This window comes from Micromesistius poutassou (assembly GCF_964030765.1).
Source record: "Micromesistius poutassou genome assembly, chromosome: 24".
NCBI lineage: Eukaryota > Metazoa > Chordata > Actinopteri > Gadiformes > Gadidae > Micromesistius > Micromesistius poutassou.
The window spans coordinates 7,043,549-7,062,495 of NC_140294.1; the positions used below are offsets into that span (position 1 = coordinate 7,043,549).

The 18,947-nt window shown below is 41.2% G+C and overlaps 2 protein-coding genes across 21 annotated transcripts in view; one reads left to right on the forward strand and one right to left on the reverse strand.

The window, feature by feature from the left end:
- Positions 1 to 18,947, forward strand: part of LOC311369502 (NLR family CARD domain-containing protein 3-like) — a gene marked incomplete at both ends in the record, with an annotated part of 312,051 nt that overhangs the window by 235,301 nt on the left and 57,803 nt on the right. For 6 of the 19 annotated variants that reach the window (XM_084487668.1, XM_084487685.1, XM_084487671.1 and 3 more), the window contains one exon: positions 14,379 to 14,479. The exons of 12 other annotated variants lie outside the window; for them this stretch is intronic. In XM_084487668.1, coding sequence (XP_084343794.1) covers positions 14,379 to 14,479 — 101 coding nt within the window. Of the gene's footprint in view, positions 1 to 14,138; positions 14,197 to 14,378; positions 14,480 to 18,947 lie in introns of those variants that run through there. One more of the 19 variants, XM_084487673.1, reaches the window with a different exon arrangement.
- The window catches only part of LOC311369547 (gamma-aminobutyric acid receptor subunit gamma-3-like), a 150,789-nt gene that overhangs the window by 29,827 nt on the left and 102,015 nt on the right, over positions 1 to 18,947 (reverse strand). The gene's annotated exons all lie outside the window — the stretch shown is intronic.

Consider the following 18,947-nt stretch of genomic DNA (forward strand, 5'->3'; position numbering starts at 1 on the left):
TGAACGACCCAACACTCCACTGGACCGTAAATGTTCCGGGGTTCTCTCCTCAAGGGAGATAAGGACCCTGTAACATATTTCAGCCATAATATTCTCCCATAGCCACAATACTGAGTAAACATAACATAAGCCTTAAGACTGCTGCACAACCAGGCAGCAGCTGATCATACTTAGATGAAAGGGGGCGGGCTTTTAAAGCCACAGAACACGCCCACCTCTACCTTCTTATTTAACTCGGACTCCACCATTTTAGGTCAGAATCTCTTGGGCGGCGTATCGATTAGATGTAAAGCTTAGAGACGCTCCGCGTGTGTTATATACGATCCCTCTCCTTTTGTTTCATAGACGATAGACAATAGATCAATAACCTTAACCAAATAAAGTGAGTTAAAAGCGATCCTGTCTCGGCGGCCTTTCCTGGACCAAAATATCATAACAACCCTATGGCGGTTTACTTTGCATAACTCAAAGTTTCTCCTCTCCATTTGGGGGTAAATTGACGTTAAGTATGACACAAAGCCAGCAGCAGTCAGGCCCTTCGGAACCTGACATGTTTTAACAGGTTCAGCTGAAAAACGCATTAAAAACGACAAGGTCAAATGGATTCTGGGTTAGTAATACAATGAGCATTCATCTAATAGAACATGAAAGACTCATTTGTTTATTACCTTGCCGGCAGTTGAAAAGCAACTGATGATTGTGCAACAGGCAAATCCTCATGGACCATGTGCTCTGCTGCTGAATAGTCCTTAATGACACAAAAAAGAGGACATGCACGCAACATAGTACAGTTCAAATCTTGTTTTTAAAAAGAACACATTTCATGTAATACCAATCAAAATCAGTCCTTTGATTCTTCACTGTATTATAATAATTAGGGCTGTCAAATGAACGTGTTAATTTCGATTGATAATGATTTGACCTGTTGTTGGACTTTCTGACCTGTGAAACCTACACATGTTGTGGTGCCGTACTGAGACGGATGGCGGATAGACGCAAGTGGAAAGAGAAATGTTATTATTATTTTTTTGTTGTGGAGGTGAGGTGTAAGAGTAGCCTTGTTAAACCTTGTTAGTTAAACCGTGTTAGTTATTTCATTTTCATTACCTCAGGAACCTCTGCACATTGGCACATTTACATTTATACTCATAGTCATATTTATTTTTTAATGGACAAGTCACTTAAAAAACGGAGAGTTATATGTATATAGTATGTTATCTTTATTCTAATAGTTTTATTATATTTTATTTAAAATTGGTAAATGTATTGTATATATACTCTTGTAGCACTCTCTTTTCCCACTGTACTGCGAATTTCTCCTAAGGGGGATTAATAAAGGACTATTTTATTATTTATTAGGGTCCGGGCAGCTAAGCTGCCGGGAACCTATTGTATTCCTAGGAATTCTTTCTTCTTTCTTCTTCCAAGGAAGTCATACTTCCCATGGGTGAAAACTCACCAAACTTTGCACAAAGGTCCAGTCCCATGCCAGATTCACTCAACTCCAAGGACATGTGCCCCCCCCTCCTAGGGGGGGCACAATAAGCGTTTAAATTTAAAAACTTAAAAAATTCCTACCAAACCAACGGTAGATGCTACAGTGTTGAAACTTCACCACAATGTAGCCTCAATACTGCTGAAACTTTAGTCCACTTAAACTCATTACAAATTATGAAGTCCATCACTCTGTTTTTTTCAATAACTGTAAAACTTTTAAAATGTATCTCCTCCCACAATTTTTCAAATTTCTCAATTGTCACCAAACTTGGTACAGAGCATCTCCAGACCGTCCTCAACAAAACTTGTTTCTCGGATTTTTGATTAAGCAAAAATTGATCCTACAGTGCATGAAAACGTATGACTGTAAACAGTACTGTAAACGTATACCATCAAATTCTTGATAAATACATTTTCAATCTTCCTGAAAAAAATTGAGAATACTCTGGAGTCATGGTTGATGAAGTTTGGCAAATATCAGAATTTTATCTCAAAAACTGAATTTTTGAGAACATTTTGAATTCTGCTCTCATGGGAACAACTGCAGCCAATGTGAGAGTGGAATTTTTAAACATCATATTTTCTCTTATGAAGCAAAACACTTATCATTAAAAACAAATCACCAACATTTCCATGCTGTCAAGATGCAATTTATGTATTATCAGATTTTTGTTTAGATGACTGAATTTCTGAAATTTTGACTGCACGACAGTGAATGGCTTACTCAATTTGTGAAGCCACTGTTGAAATGCCACTTGCCAATTAGCCAATTAGCTCAGTGCGATAGACAATGGTCTTTGGTTCCAGAGGTTGTGGGTTCAATCCTCAACTGGTGCAAATTGAACATTATAAGGTCAACTGTCCTGTCTTCCTATTCTCCTGTTTGTTGCTCAGAATTTGCCAAAATTAGCCCGGACCCGACCCATTGCTGCGCAGCAGCTATAATTTATTATTTATTTTTTCTATTTTTAGGACTTATCTTATCTTATCTTATCTTAGCCGTCTGGCCAGACAAAAAAATAAATGTTTGCTGACAATTCCAAAGAATTGGTTCACTGGGCACCGGTTCTGAATAGGAACCGGCGCTCCATTCCCATCCCTAATGACCTCTGTTATGCTTTTTGTGACGTTGTAATCTATCTATAGAAAAATACAGCTATAAAAAAAATAATAATATGTAGATGACATTTTTACTCTCGTCCTGCTGGAGTCGGTCCCCATTGTTCCAATGCTACAGAACATAACAAAGATGTAGATTAACATAAATATGACAGGTTATGTATGAAAAGTTGTATTAAAAGAGATGTACTGTATAAATATGGCTGTGTAAATGTTATCAAGCAAAACATTTTATCTTTGTATTCTTCTTAAGGGTGGAGTCAGCTATTGTGGAGAACGTTTCTTGTGAAAATCACTTTGTCAAAATCTGTGAATATCTCCTCACGAGCCGCTACATGTCCTTACTGTGTGTGTGCTAAACAAAACAAAATTGTTATTACAACGCCTTGGCTCTGTAAACTGGCATGTTAACAGGCATGTTGCTAGCTATGGTTGTTTGTTTACATACCCTTTGTCTACATACAAGTTTACAGAGCCTTGGCTGTGTATTAACAACATTAGATTTTTTTTGTCACAGCAGTCTACACTATCAGAGTGCATAATAAGTATAAGAACCACCAACCAAGATGATTGATAGTCATTAAATCAACTATACGTAGGAAGAGCTTGGGCTCACACATGCTCACTAAAAAAAATCTGTACTGGAACTGAAAAAGTAACGGAATAGTGACAGTTGCTTACCTGCTGTTGCAGTTCTGCAGGTGGCTCTGCAAAAGATGCAACGGCACTGCAGAGTTACACCTGCAGCACATCTCCTGAGGGTAGAGATGCCCCACGTCGTCCTCCTTAAATGTAATGTACAGAAATTATGGTGTATCACAGCAAAATAAAACATGTCAACAAAAGAGAGATTTCAAGGTATTTCTTACATTTTTTTCAACCTCCTTTACAGTCAGGTTATGCTGCATGGGGACTATATAGGCCACTGCCTTATTTAGGTTGCTTTGGTTTTTCAGAAAGCTCACTGTATAGCCCCCTGCAGGCATAACGATGTCTATGAGATCCCTGCTGCGGCAGCACCGCATTGTCTTGAATCCTCCCGCTAATTTAAGCGGTGGAAAAACTTCTTGCAAGACAGCAATGAATTGCCCAGATGTGCATTGCACATCTGAGAAGATGACTTGTTTGGCTCCAGGGCCAGCTGCCTGGAGGCTGGAGGTCTCCTCTACCGCTGGTACTTGGCTCCAGGGCCAGCTGCCTGGAGGCTGGAGGTCTCCTCTACCGCTGGTACTTGGCTCCAGGGCCAGCTGCCTGGAGGCTGGAGGTCTCCTCTACCGCTGGTACTTGAGTTTGGGCTGTAGAGGCACAACAGAAAAACCTCTGCCCCCATGGTTGTGCAAAAGCTTTTTTCTTTTTTTTGTAGAAGACCCGCCCTAACAGTGTCAGGGCGGTTGAGTTGGTGAAGGGAAGGGAAGGCAGGTGGGGTGGCCTGAGGCAGGGAGATGAAGGCAGGTGGGGTCCCACACAGCAAGAGACTCCGAGGCGGATCCGCTTTCAAGTCGCCAAACCCGCGTTACTGTCACATTCGTTTAGGCTCCGCCCAGAGGATCCGCTCCGCCTCCGAAAAATTCTACTGTCAAACAGCGGATCCTGAGCGGACCCGAGTCGGATCCCTGGACGCGGACGCGCCTTTCACAGAGGATGGCTCCGCCCACTGTCAAACAGCGGATCCGCGGACCCAAGTCGGATCCCTGGCGGACGCGCCTTTCACAGAGGCAATATAAGTGGGCTCCGCCCATTTGTAACGGTTGAATTTGGTGAACGGTTGGTTTGAACGGTTATCACGAATTTGACAGCATCAAAATATCAATATCACGTAGACGGAGAGTCGGAGACGGTCATTTCATTTCTTTGCTTTTTCAACTTTGTGCTGAATCCTTTTGACTGAGTATGTGCATTTATTAATTGAGATATTGTGACATTCACAGTAAACATTGGCCTTTGTGTTTTCATCGTGTATAGGGCTATGATATAATTGTATTGTAATGACTTTGTTTGATATTGAACTAGCAGTAGAACCGAGAAGTGATTGATCATGTGAGTCTGTAGCCTATTTGATTTAAAATGCAATAGCAATTTCGGCAGACTGTTATGTAAGGGATAATGTATAGAACGCCGTTCAGCAGACTGTTATGTAAGGGATAATGTATAGAACGCCGTTCGGCAGACTGTTATGTAAGGGATAATGTATAGAACGCCGTTCGGCAGACTGTTATGTAAGGGATAATGTATAGAACGCCGTTCGGCAGACTGTTATGTAAGGGATAATGTATAGAACGCCGTTCGGCAGACTGTTATGTAAGGGATAATGTATAGAACGCCGTTCGGCAGACTGTTATGTAAGGGATAATGTATAGAACGCCGGTCATTATGGGGAAAATGGGGGGAAAATGAGCCCTGTCGGGGCGAACCGGCCAGACCGGTCAAAACCGGTCTGGTCGGTCTGTCGATCAGCTAGCTGGTACAACTATTATCCGCCGTCCTTTCCGACATATATCCACTCCGACATTAACGTCTAATTGTCGGAGTGGCGGCACTTCCATTGATTGAAAAGGTTAATTTCTGTGTCATTAATGTATAGGGGGATTATTTGTTTATCAACACGGCGGATGTGCGCGCAGCATGACTGCAGAAAGAAAAACATTTCACCGGTTGCCTCCTTTGCGGTTATCTCCGTGTGGTTAACTTGCAGTTGCGGTGTTAACTAGCGATGTTGTCAGCTTACTACAACAGTTTATCAGCGAGTGATAAAATTGGTTATGCGGATAAATTAACATTAGTGAATGGGATAGGCTACATCTTAATGACCCATGCGCGTTAGGGGCAGGTGAGTGGATAAATAGGAAAAAGTGGCCCCGACTTCAGTGGCCGGACATCCATTCATACCTGATCGAGACACCAAGTCTCTATTCCCGAGAGAGCCTGAAGTCCTACACGACACTGGATGCCTACAGCTATGTCACTATGTTTTACATGATTACAAAATTGAAAACTTGGTGACTCTGAAGACCAAGGTGCTGCTCAAAGACAAGGGAAGAGGACGGAGATGTATAATGTCTGGGTCATTGTGCAGATTGTTGCATTTTTAATAGTGGTGGGCATAGATAAATTTTTTTCATCTAGATTAATCTAGATTAAAATGGCCCATTTGAATTCTGCCGAAGGCATTCATAATATGTGTGTGCTACCTAAATAATGACTAAAAGTAAGTCTTTGAGAACGGGTTTCTCAAGCCAGGAGGCGCATTAGACCAGGGGCTCATCTCCTGTTTTCAAAATGCATCACAAACTCTAGTATAACTTACTACACGCTTACTATCACAAACTCAAACGTGGGAAAATATAACGGCGCCGGGACGCGCAGGTCAGGCCTCATTAGAGGACTTCTTTCTCAAGGACGCTTACAGGGGGACTATATTGGGGGTTCAAACCCACAACCTTTCATTTGGCAGTCAAGCATCCTGAAGCTAGACTGTCCTGTACTGTGTGGCAGTTGAACCAGCAACCTTTCTCCTGTGTTCCCTAGAGCCCTGCTCTCCTCCCAGGAAGCCCCAGAGGACGACGGCCAACTGGGCATGCTCAGTCTGCAGAAGGTAAGGAGGGCGAGAGACAAAGAGATACAGTGAGAGAGAGAGAGAGAGTGAGAGAGAGAGAGAGAGAGAAAGAGAGAGATATTGTGTTTGAACCTCTGCCTATCAAATCCATGTTTCATTATAATCTCTGACTATGATCTCTGCAGCTCTGCGACGGGAAGAGGCGGGTCCTCTTTATTTGCGTTTCCTGTGGCCTTTCGGTGCGTCTGCATTCCCTCAATTCTGTTTGAAAAAGACGCAATATTTACACTTTTCCCCAAAATTACAAACCCATCAAGTGTGTGTGTTTGTGTCCGTGTGTGCGTGTGTGTGTCTGTGTGTGTGTGTTTGCAAAAATGCAAACTTTGAACAAGCATATCTCGTAAACGTTTTAACTTACAGACATGAAACTTTGTTCACACATGCATATCCTCATGCTGAACAAATATGCCTCAAGAAACTATGACTTCCGGCAAACAGATTTGTGGCCATCTTGAATTTTGTTAAAAACACTAAATTCCCCAAGGATCCCAGGTTTTTTAACTTTGACAAAAATCCTTTAGCCCATATCATCTATGCACCAATTTCTTCAATCTGACTTAAAAATTAGTCTGTACAATCAATTTTAAAGCACCCATGAGCCATTGACTTCTAAAAGGGGTGTGGTTTAAACCGCAAAAAGACTTAAATGCTCATATCAATGTCAAAATTGACTCCTACGATCTTGACTCCAATACAAAAGTTGTTCAGAACATAACCACATAATTTAAATTATGACGCGACATCGAGATGGGCGTGGCCTGTAACTAAAGTCACCACAGTTCATAGACGGAATGTTTGATTTGCGCGGGACTGACTTAGTGGCTGTTGGGGACCAAAGTTCCAACTGCTCAAGTACGATGAAGTCAATTGATAAAACAACATGGCCGCCAGAGGCTCAAAGTCGTCCAAATTTACCTTAATGCCAAAAGGCGGGGTTAAATTAATCCAATCATCATCAAACTGAAAATGCATATTTTCTGACCCCTTTCTTCTACAGTCATGAAATCCTGTAGACATTTGTCTCTCCTAATGTTGAGCACATGTTCCTAGGAAACCAAGAACCTGTAACAAAATGGTGGCTGGACGTCCAAATTAGCCCAACCAATGTTAGGTGACTAAAGGCAGGGTTAACTTGAGTCAATCATCGCGCAAGTACTTCAAGAAGCATAGGTCAAGGTTAACCTGGCTAAAGTTCATCCAAATAGGACCATAGGGGGCGCTACGGCAATTCATTGAAAACTTTAAAGACTCATAACTCCTCAGCCTTTTGTTGTACGGTCATGAAAGTTTGTTTGCCTATCACCAGATCCAAGCTGAGGCTATTCCATAACTGTCAGTTATGTTATTTTTAAGGTGTGTCAAGGAAATGGTTCCAAGGGACGGTTGATAGTTGCTTCCAAAGAAGTACCTTTACATTCCACCTATGATTTCAGTAGCCAAACATATTACTTACTTCCTGATGAACAGGTTGGTTGCTCTTAGTAAGCAGAGAACCATTCTGCCCCAGCCATTGCCAATTTAGCCCACAATGATATGTTTCCGCTTGTTCTCTACCTGGTAGGATATTTTAAACTTCAAACTCTCCAACCCAATGTGTTACAACTATCACTAATCGAAACAGATGTGCAAATCTATTCCATTAGAAACTCCAGAATACGCTGATCATCCTGATCAACTTTGGATCAGTTTTCCCCAAAAACACTAACCAGTGTTGCAAGATTGGGCTGTTCCCCTCCCAACTGGGCTACTTTTCATCACTTTAGGCTGGAACAGTTAGCATTGGGCGGGTACATACAGTTTGGGCTGGTTTTGAAAAAAAGTGTTAGTGAGATATAGCGAAGTGCCTTGTGTACAACCACCTAATTTAATAGTTATTACGATAATTTGGTCGCATTCAGGTGTTTATTTTGCTCACGCATTGGCCTTTTACATGCCTATTTTGTGTGCTATGTATTAATGTCAGCTCATTGGTGTAAGACACATTTTCTGCTGCTGTCAGTGTGTTCTTTACACAGACCTTGTGAGGTGTGCGTGTGTGTGTGAGAGAGATAGATGAGAGTTTCCTTGTATACCACATGAGGTCATAGGTTATAATTAGGTTACGGCAACACCATTGTTGTGCATGAACAGTCTGAATCTGTGTATGCATGGTAGTAAGTCATAAATCTCCCAGGATTATTGCTTGGCTGACTGTCAGTTATGTTCTTTGTAAGGTGTGGCAAGGAAAGTACCTGTACATTCCACCTATGATTGCTTTTGTTATGTTTATAACTTCAGGATTCCTGATGGACAGGTTGGTTGCTTTTAGTAAGCAGAGAACCATTCTGCCAGCCTAGAAATCTAGACACCCCTAGCGGCAGCAAATTTAATTTGCAGCCAGGGTCGTCTAGCAACTCGGCTTAACATAACAACGACTGCGTTGCGACGGTTCCATGTGAAGTCTGTGCGGTCAATCATCACCAAACTTGAATACTTATTCGTCAGGGTCTTATGGTCTGCGTCACGGTCTTAATGGTCTATCAGGGTCTTCATGGTCTGCGTCACGGTCTTAATGGCCTGTCAGGGTCTTAATGGTCTAACAGGGTCTTACTGGTTGGATTTAGGCTTGTCACCTGTAAAATGCTGCTTGCAGCTTTATTCCGCCACATTTGACTTACACAGCCTAAACCGCTCGCATACTTTTTATGAAACTTACTACAGCTGTAGAGGCAAGTCAAGATTAATAGAGAGCAAATATCACACTGATTGGCCTAAAGATTGCGCTATAGCAACAGTCCAAAAATCCAAAATTTGAACAAGCATATCTCGTAAACGCTTTAACTTACAGTCATGAAACTTTGAGCTCACATGCATATTCTCAGGGTGAACAAATATGCCTCAAGAACCTATGACTTCTGTCGAAAAGATTTACGGCCATCTTGAATTTTGTTAAAAACACTAAATTCCCTAAGGATCCTAGGTTTTTTTTACTTAGACAAAAATCCTTTGGTACATATCATCTATGGACCAATGTCTTTAATCTGACATAAAGAAAGTCTGTAAAATAAAGACTAAAGCACCCAGGAGCCATTGACTTTTAAAAGGGGTGTGGTTTAAAACACGAAAAGACTTCGGGACCAACTTAGTGGCTGTAGGGGACCAAAGTTCCAACTGCTCAAGTAAGATGAAGTCAATTGATAAAACAACATGGCCGGCAGAGTCTCAAAATCGTCCAAAATATACTTAATACCAAAAGGCAAGGTTAACTTAAACCAATCATCATCAAACTGCAGATGGGTTAAGATGGAACTGTCCAAATTGTATCTAAATTGGGCTATAGGGAGCGGTAAAACAATTAACTGAAAATGCAACCTCTCCAAATTGTATCCAGATCGGCCCATGTGGGGCAGTATAACAATTAACTGAAAATGCATACATTGGACGGCCATATTTCCTGACCCCTTTCACCTACAGTCATGAAATCCTGTAGACATTTGTATCTCCTAATGTTGAGCACATGTTCCTAGGGAAGCCAGAACCAGTAACAAAATGGAGGCTGGATGTCTAAATTAGCCCAATCAATGTTAGGTGACTAAAGGCGGGGTAAACTTAAGTCAATCATCACCAAACTTGTGTACTTAAAGAAGCATAGGTCAAGGTTAACCAGGCTAAAGTTAATCAAAATAGGACGATAGGGGGCGCTAAAGCGATCAATTGAAAACTTTAAAGACTCATACCTCCTCAGCCTTTTGACGTACGGTCATGAAAGTTTGTTCGCCCATCAACAGATCCAAGCTGAGGCTATTCCAGCGTTTTCAACCATATGCAAACAAAAGTTTAACTTAATTGTCTTCATCAGGGTCTTCATGGTCTGCGTCAGGGTTTTAACGGCCTGTCAGGGTCTTAATGGTCTGACAGGGTCTTATTGGTTGGATTTAGCCTTGGCACCCGTAAAATGCTGCTTGCAGCTTTAATTGTTGTTGTTATTGTAGCGACCGTGGGCGTGGTCGCAATGTTCAGTGAGCCGCAAGGGATCCTTGCTCAACTCGCTCAACCGGGCGAGGCCCGGGACTGCTGCCCTTAGAGCGCATTGTCTTAATCAGCCCTGAATACTAGTGTGTGTGTGCGTGTGCGCGTGTGTGTGTGTGTGTGTGTGTGTGTGTGTGTGTGTCTCCTCCTCCTCCGTCTCTCTGAGCGTCAGATCGGTTCCATTCTGAACTTCCTCATCTGAGCGGTCTGTCGCAGCCAGCAGCTCTTCTTTCTCCGCTTTTAAAACCTTTCACCTGATTAACTTGTTTTATAAACACACTTTTATAACTTTATACCGTATGGACGCGTTTTAATCACGGAGTAGATAAGGTAAGATAAGATAAGATAGACAGTTTACTACCGTTTATATTGTCTTTAGGTTACTGGTATATAATAATAACCAGTTTACTACCGTTTATATTGTCTTTAGGTTACTGGTATATAATAATAACCAGTTTACTACCGTTTATATTGTCTTTAGGTTACTGGTATATAATAATGAACAACCAGTTTACTACCGTTTATATTGTCTTTAGGTTACTGGTACATGATAATAACCAGTTTACTACCGTTTATATTGTCTTTACGTTACTGGTATATAATAATGACCAGTTTACTACAGTTTATATTGTCTTTAGGTTACTGGTATATAATAATGACCAGTTTACTACCGTTTATATTGTCTTTAGGTTACTGGTATATAATAATAACCAGTTTACTACCGTTTATATTGTCTTTAGGTTACTGGTATATAATAATGACCAGTTTACTACCGTTTATATTGTCTTTAGGTTACTGGTATATAATAATGAGTTTACTATAGAGAATACATTGTTAGTTCATGTTTTACTGCTTTACTGACCTGTGGTAAATTCAACATTGCGTTCAATATTCAAGTGATTTGTTTGTCTTGATGCTCAGAATGAAGAGAAGGACGTAACAGAAGTCCTTTCAATGTGCTGATATTTAAAAGGTTTAATATTTGTGCGTATTGACTGGGGATTGACAGTTTTATAGATCCTATAGTAGCCTGTTGCTGGACTGTACCACTTTCACAGGGGGGTTCCTGTGGGTCTAGACTCGATTCCTATGGCTTAAACCACAGCTGGAGCCAGAGAGAGAGCCTGGAGGGAGAGAGAGAGACCCGTTGGTCATAAGAGGATACCCTATCGATGTGTTGAGCTTCACCAGTTGATTTATATGGAATCTGTGGTTCAGTAAAGTGGCAGAATTCAGACTTTGTTCCAGTGGAGAAATGATTCTAACGTTCTTCACTTTTAATTGTACCACAATGCATTTATTAAGTCTATTGTGTATCTTTTTTGTGTTGTAGTTTAAGCACAGTTACAGTCTCCAAGGTGTTTCATTCTCATCTCTCAGTTCTCATGTGCTGTACACATCTGTACTGTAGTGAGGGCAGTGTGGGTATGTTGTTGTGGGGTTCATATTGATGGTCTATGACGTCCATAACGCTTTAGTGTGACGCAGTCACAATGATCGTCTCTCTCAATAAACAGCTAAAGTTCAGAAGGCAAATGAAGTGATGGATGAGTTGTGTTTGTGTCCAGGTCTCCAGTCTACTATGGATGAGGAGAGAGAGGAGAGGGGTCCTACCTCTAAGACCACTCTGTCTGGGGAACATGGCCGCCGGAGCAAAGCTAAGAGGTAAGAAGAGGATCTCTCTGTCTGTGACTGTTGTCCATCTCAGAGCTCAGCAGTGATACATCATGACTCCATCATTAGTCTGAGTAACAGCTGTGTGTGTGTGTGTGTGTGTGTGTGTGTGTGTGTGTTGTGTTGAAGCCCAGCGCAGCAGCAGAGAGCAGACTCCCCTGGACCCAGCTGTGTCTCCATGAAGAGTGACCGCTTTATGGGTCCACCTCATAACTTTAAAGATGGAAATCAGTCTATTGGGAAGAGGTGAGGACTTAGAGAGTGAGCGGTCAGACATGGAGGGGGGCTTCTTCAGCGGTGGAGGGTCGGGGGGGCGGAGGCGGGACATGTTATGGTGGTGAAAGGCTGTGATTGGCCTCGTCACTCTGCAAGCAAGAGTTGCCAGATTGTTTTGCTCAAAGGTGACTCCGATCCGATTTCATTCAGAACAGTGTGAACAGCACAAATCACACGGAATCAGGTCTGTTCAATTGTGGTTTGGGCCACTTCCATACGCGGTCCTGAATCAGATACAGGAGGGATTTCTCTCAATGCGACCTCATGTTGAACAGTCGTATCGTAACGTGACTTTGACGTCACTCAGGGATGGGCAACTTTCATGATTAAGAGGGCCACAATTTTCATCATCACCATCAGAGGGCACATGACCGCGCTCTTCACCTAATCGGATATGAGAGAAGATACAAAAGAATAAAAAAGAAGAACAAATGATGTGTAGATATGTGTCTGTATCAGTGGTGGCTGGTGATGAAAGTTGTTGATGGGGCGTAGTCGTGGGCGGGGGTCTGGGGGTCCTCCCCCAGAAGATGTTGAATTTGGTAGATGTGATTTCCTGTATTCTGGTGCATTCTGGGGATGGCCACTACCTAAAAAATCTTTTTGATTCATAGCCTATGTATGTTAATTCAAACAACATACATTATTTTCATATTTTCCATGCTCAAATGTCATTTTTAACATGTCTATACTCAGACATAACAGTGGGCCAACATTAAGTGAACAACTAGCATCATAGTCAGTGCAGTTGTAGTAGTGGAGACTTAAGTTGAAATCTTTCATGACTGATATTGTTTCTAAGCAAACTAGACACATGGGTTTGCCTTTGAATTCTATGAAAAGATACTCTGCTTCTCATCTTGACTGAAAGGTACGGTTACTGTTGATCGAGTTTTCTAAATAAGACTTTGACAAAGCAGTTTGGTGTGTCAGTGTTGATCAAACAGATTTAGAATTCTGTGATTCTAATTCAAAGCATTAGGTTACTCAGAGCCAGTAATAACATCTCAATAACAAGTTATAATATATAGATAGATAATTATGGACTTAAAAGCTGGAAACAAGTGAAATGCTCTCACCTAAAAACAGAAGAATTATCTTGTCATTGTCAAAACTGCAGTGTGATTAAAAGCTGTGTGTGTGTGTGTGTGTGTGTGTGTGTTGTGTTGAAGCCCAGCACAGCAGCAGAGAGCAGACTCCCCTGGACCCAGCAGTGTCTCCATGAAGAGTGACCGCTCTATGGATCCACCTGACCAGTTTAAAGATGGAAATCACCAACCTTCTAAGACGAGGTGAGGATTCAGCCGATACATCAGGGCTGTTCAACTGGCGGCCCGCGGATCATCTTGATCTGCCTGCCCATCGTTAATCAGAACATACCAACGTCCAATCACAGGACCACTTGGAGATGGATTGGTTCATGGCTGAGGCCGTTTATTCTGCTGTTTGAATCGTGTGAATGAAGTGAATATTAAGACGACTTGTAGCAGACTTTACAGGTTTAATGTTAGAAGGTTCAACGTCTTTCAAGCGGCTTTTATTGAATCAGCTTGATCTTTTGAGGTGAAGAGATTTATTGAAACCAATAATCCATGAAGAATAACACAGGTCTGTGTAGAAATGTAGAAACTGACTGCTCTATTTCTATGTTAGCTAAACGCATTGTGAATCAACACTCTATGCACAGTATGAAGGATACTTAGTGTGTTTTTATGTTAACATGTTAACATGTTAGTGCTTAAATTACATAATAACTTTTTCAGCCTGTCCTTATATTTCCATTTCAATAATCTGAGAAAGATTATTGAAATGAAAAGTCATGAGAAAGTAGTTTAGTAGCACTGCAATAAATGATCAAATGAAACAATATCCACAAATCCTAACTTGTTTTTCAGAAGGAGGCAGCAGAGAGCAGACTCCCCTGGACCCAGCTGTGTCTCCATGAAGAGTGACTGGTCTATGGGTATACCTCATAACTTTAAAGATGGAAATCAGTCTATTGAGAAGAGGTGAGGATTTATCGTTATATTATAAAGATACAGCTTCTATCAAACGTCCAGCTAGAAGAGTCCAGCAGCAGAGAGCAGACTCTTGTTATCAGACTCTACTGGTACTGATGTTTACAAGTCAGGAAAAATGCAAGTGTGTGTGTGTGTGTGTGTGTGTGTATGTGTGTGTGTGTTCTCCACAGACACCAGGAGAGGTCAAAGGTTACCAGTGCTCAGTCTGTACAGCAGCATCAAACAGAGAAGGAGATGAACCAGGAGGAAGTGGCCCACACACTGGGGGGCGGTAAGATACTCTTACTTTGAAGACAGAGGAGACTATTATTTTGAAGGGCAGAAGAGACTTTATAGAGAAATTATATTTTTAAGGAGCAGTATGAGACTATTTGTTCTTTTCAGACTGAATGACTTTTAACTTCAATGTGGAGACTTATTTCCTCTTTGGGGTTAAATGGTTTGATTCAGATATGTAGGGTTATTGTGGGGGTATCAGGTTGAATGGTTTGATCCAGATATGTAGGGTTATTGTGGAGTTATTAGGTTAAATGGTTTGATCCAGATATGTAGGGTTATTGTGGGGTATCAGGTTGAATGGTTTGATCCAGATATGTAGTTGTTATTGTGGGTCTATCAGGTTAAATGGTTTGGTCCAGATATGTGGGGTTATTGTGGGGTATCAGGTTACATGGTTTGATCCAGATATGTAGGGTTATCGTGGGGGTATCAGGTTAAAGAATGTTAAAAATTATACTGCAGATCAACAGCAGAATAACTCAGTGGAATAGATGCAACACTATCTTGTTATATCAACATAACAAGTCACTTTAGACTGATTCACCATCATTATTACTATCATTAGACCATATATATTGCTGTGAAAATATCGAATGAGTCCTGAACATTTTGATCTGTAACATGCAGTCCTTGTCATGACCAGCTTCTTTGACCACAAGTTATGAAAAAACTAAATATCACAATGTTGATAATTGAACAGGAAATATTGAAATATACATGAAATATTTCCACTGATGTCACCATCCACTAACTGATGTCTTCTGTTGTTTTCTCATTTAGGATCTGCTGCTGTCGAGTGCCAATGTAAAATCAAGTATCATTTGAAGAAGAAGTTCAACAATGTGTCTGAGGGAATTGCTAAAGCAGGACAGCCAACACCTCTGAATGACTTCTACACAGAGATCTTCATCACAGAGAGAGGCAGTGGAGAGGTCAACCAGGAACATGAGGTCAGACTGATTGAAACAGCTTCCAGGAGACCAGTCATGGAGGAAACACCAATCAGATGTGAGGACATCTTTAAACCCTTACCTGGACAAGATCAACCAATCAGGACAATAATGACAACTGGAGTTGCCGGCATTGGTAAAACCGTCTTAACACACAAGTTCACTCTGGACTGGGCTGAAGGCAAAACCAACCACGACATACACTTCACATTTCTCCTCACTTTCAGAGAGCTGAATTTACTGAAAGACAAAGAGTTTAGCTTGGTGGAACTTCTTTATCACTTCTTTAATGAGACAAAAGAAGCAGGAATCTGCAGATTTGATCGGTTCCAAGTTGTCTTCATCTTGGATGGTCTGGATGAGTGTCGACTTCCTCTGGACTTCCAGAGAAACCCGATCTGGACTGATGTCACAAAGTCCACCTCGGTGGACGTGCTGCTGACAAACCTCATCAGGGGCGACCTGCTTCCCTCTGCTCGCATCTGGATAACCACACGCCCTGCGGCAGCCAATCAGATCCCTGCTGAGTGTGTTGGCATGGTGACAGAGGTGAGAGGGTTCACCGACCCACAGAAGGAGGAGTACTTCAGGAAGAGATTCAGAGAGGAGACGGTGGCCAGCACAATCATCTCCCACGTCAAGAAATCACGAAGCCTCCACATCATGTGTCACATCCCAGTCTTCTGTTGGATCACTGCTACAGTTCTGGAGGACTGCTTCAAAACATCCCAGAGAGAAGAAGAGATGCCCAAGACCGTGACTCAGATGTACAGCCACTTCCTGAGGGTTCAGTCCATACTGGGGGACAGGAAGTATCATGGCAGAGCTGAAACAGATCCACACTGGAGTTCAAAGAACAAGGAGATCATTGTTTCTCTGGGAAAACTGGCTTTTAACCAGCTGGAGAATGGCAACCTGATCTTCTACGAGGCAGACCTGGCAGCGTGTGGCATCGATATCAGAGCAGCCTCAGTGTACTCAGGAGTGTTCACCCAGATCTTTAAAGAGGAGTGTGGGCTGTACCATCACAAGGTGTTCTGCTTTGTCCATCTGAGCATCCAGGAGTTTCTGGCTGCCCTTTATGTCTTTAAGCACTTCATCAACACTGAGGTCAATCTGCTCTCAAAAGAACAACCAAACTTTGGGGAAGATAAACTCCTCCTCCTCTACCAGAGTGCTGTGGACAAGGCCTTACAGAGTGAGAACGGACACCTGGACTTGTTCCTCCGCTTCCTCCTGGGCCTCTCTCTGGAGACCAATCAGATTCTCCTACGAGGTCTGCTGAGACAGACAGGAATTAGCTCACTGATCACTCTGATTAAAAAAAGTCTGCTGGGACAGACAAGAAGTGGCTCAAAGACTAATAAGAAAACAGTGTCTTACATCAAGAAGAAAATAGATGGAGATCTCTCTCCAGAGAGAAGCATCAATCTGTTGCACTGTCTGAATGAGCTGAACGACCGTTCTCTAGTGGAGGAGATCCAACAGTCCCTGACATCAGGAAGTCTCTCCACAGAATCTCTCTCTCCTGCTCAGTGGTCAGCTCTGGTCTTCATCTTACTGTCATCAGAAGAGGAGCTGGACGTGTTTGACCTGAAGAAATACTCTGCTTCAGAGGAGGGTCTTCTGAGGCTGCTGCCAGTGTTCAGAGCCTCCAAAACATCTCTGTAAGTTCACTAATAACATGTATTACAATACACACAACACTATATACATAATAAATAATATAATATACATATATATATATTATAATATATAAGTTATTATAACTAACAAAACATATATGTAAGTTCACTAATAACATGTATTACAATACACAACACTATATACATAAAATATAATATAATATATATATGTATAATAATATATACTAGAATATATAAGTTATTATAACTAACAAAACATATATGTAGGTTCACTAATAACATATATAACGTATCATAATATACAGAAAACTAGAATATAAAAGGTATAATAAAATACAAATCGTATCTGTGCGTTCACTAATAACATGTATAACAATACACACAAGATAATATACATAAAACTAGAAAATAAAAGTTATAATAACATAGGAAACATCTCTGTACGTTCAGTGATAATGTATTATATTACACACAAAATAATTAATACTATGATATAAAAGTAGTAATGATTTATTTATTTGACACACTCCCTAATCATAAAAAATAAATTATAATAATTAACAATTATTCGCCGAAGGTCTCGGGGGCTATTCCCCACTACTCACAGAGCCTGAGGTGAATCATTGTTTTATATAAACTACACGTGAACACTCCAAAATTAAACAAGATTACACTTTTTGCCGGGATTTATTTGTTTTTATGAGCGGTTTATTTGTTTTTATTAGAGTGACGAGACGACCATCATGTGCGCTCCACAATATCCCGAGTTCGAGATCTCAATCTCGGGATATTGTCCAATATCCAGAGATAGTGAACCAATCAAATTGCTCTAGCTTAGGAGGTTCACATTTAGCATATACTAAATTTAAATATCCAAATGTTTTAAACATTAGTTAAACTAAAAACACTTTTCTAATAAAGATGAAGACAATAACTTAATTATGTTAAAAGTAAAAGTTACACAGATGATTAAATTAACATTCATGGATTGAATGTAATTAAATTTATAAAACATCTCTAATTAAAGTTTTCAACACGTTCTTTTATGTTAACAGTAAAAGATGTAAGCGACTTTAATCACAGTTCCTAACATGTTGTGTTTATTGTGTGTGAAGGCTGGATGGCTGTCATCTGTCAGAGAGATGCTGTGAAGATCTGGCCTCAGTTCTCAGCTCCAACTCCTCTAGTCTGAGAGAGCTGGACCTGAGTACCAATGATCTGCAGGATTCAGGAGTGAAGCTGCTCTCTGCTGGACTGGGGAGTCCACACTGTACACTGGAAACTCTCAGGTCAGTTTTACTCAATGGTCAAACACTTACACCACAAGTTCCACATCAGAGGACATTGAACAGATTTACCTCCAGAAAGTTCACTGGTCTAAATAAATAAGTAGAATATGTCGTCTCAGGGCTGAAGACACATTTTCTACTGGCTACAATCTTTTTAATTTGGTGGCAACCTAAAAAATGTGCACCCCTTTATTAGACGTGAAAATGTCCTTGGTCACCTACCATCCATCTGTGTCCATTCATGTGAACAGATTCACTTTAAAAAGGTTTAAAAATTCTCACTTTAAAAAGGTTTAAGTTAATGTTTTGAATGCATAGGGGACAGTGCTTCATTTGAGCCGGAACATGTTCCAGCACCTCCTGGGTCACTGAAAAATGAAAAAAAAACTGTTTGTGTGTTGAATGTGGTTTTCTGTCTAGTTAGTCTTTATTTCCCGTTGAAGTTCCACTAAAATCTAATGTTTGCATTTTAGTTTTGAGGTGAATTTTTAGGGGAAGACAGAGGGGGGAGAGGGGGGGAGGGACAAAGGGGGGGAGGGACAGAGGGGGAGGAGGGAGGGAGAGAGGGGGGAGTG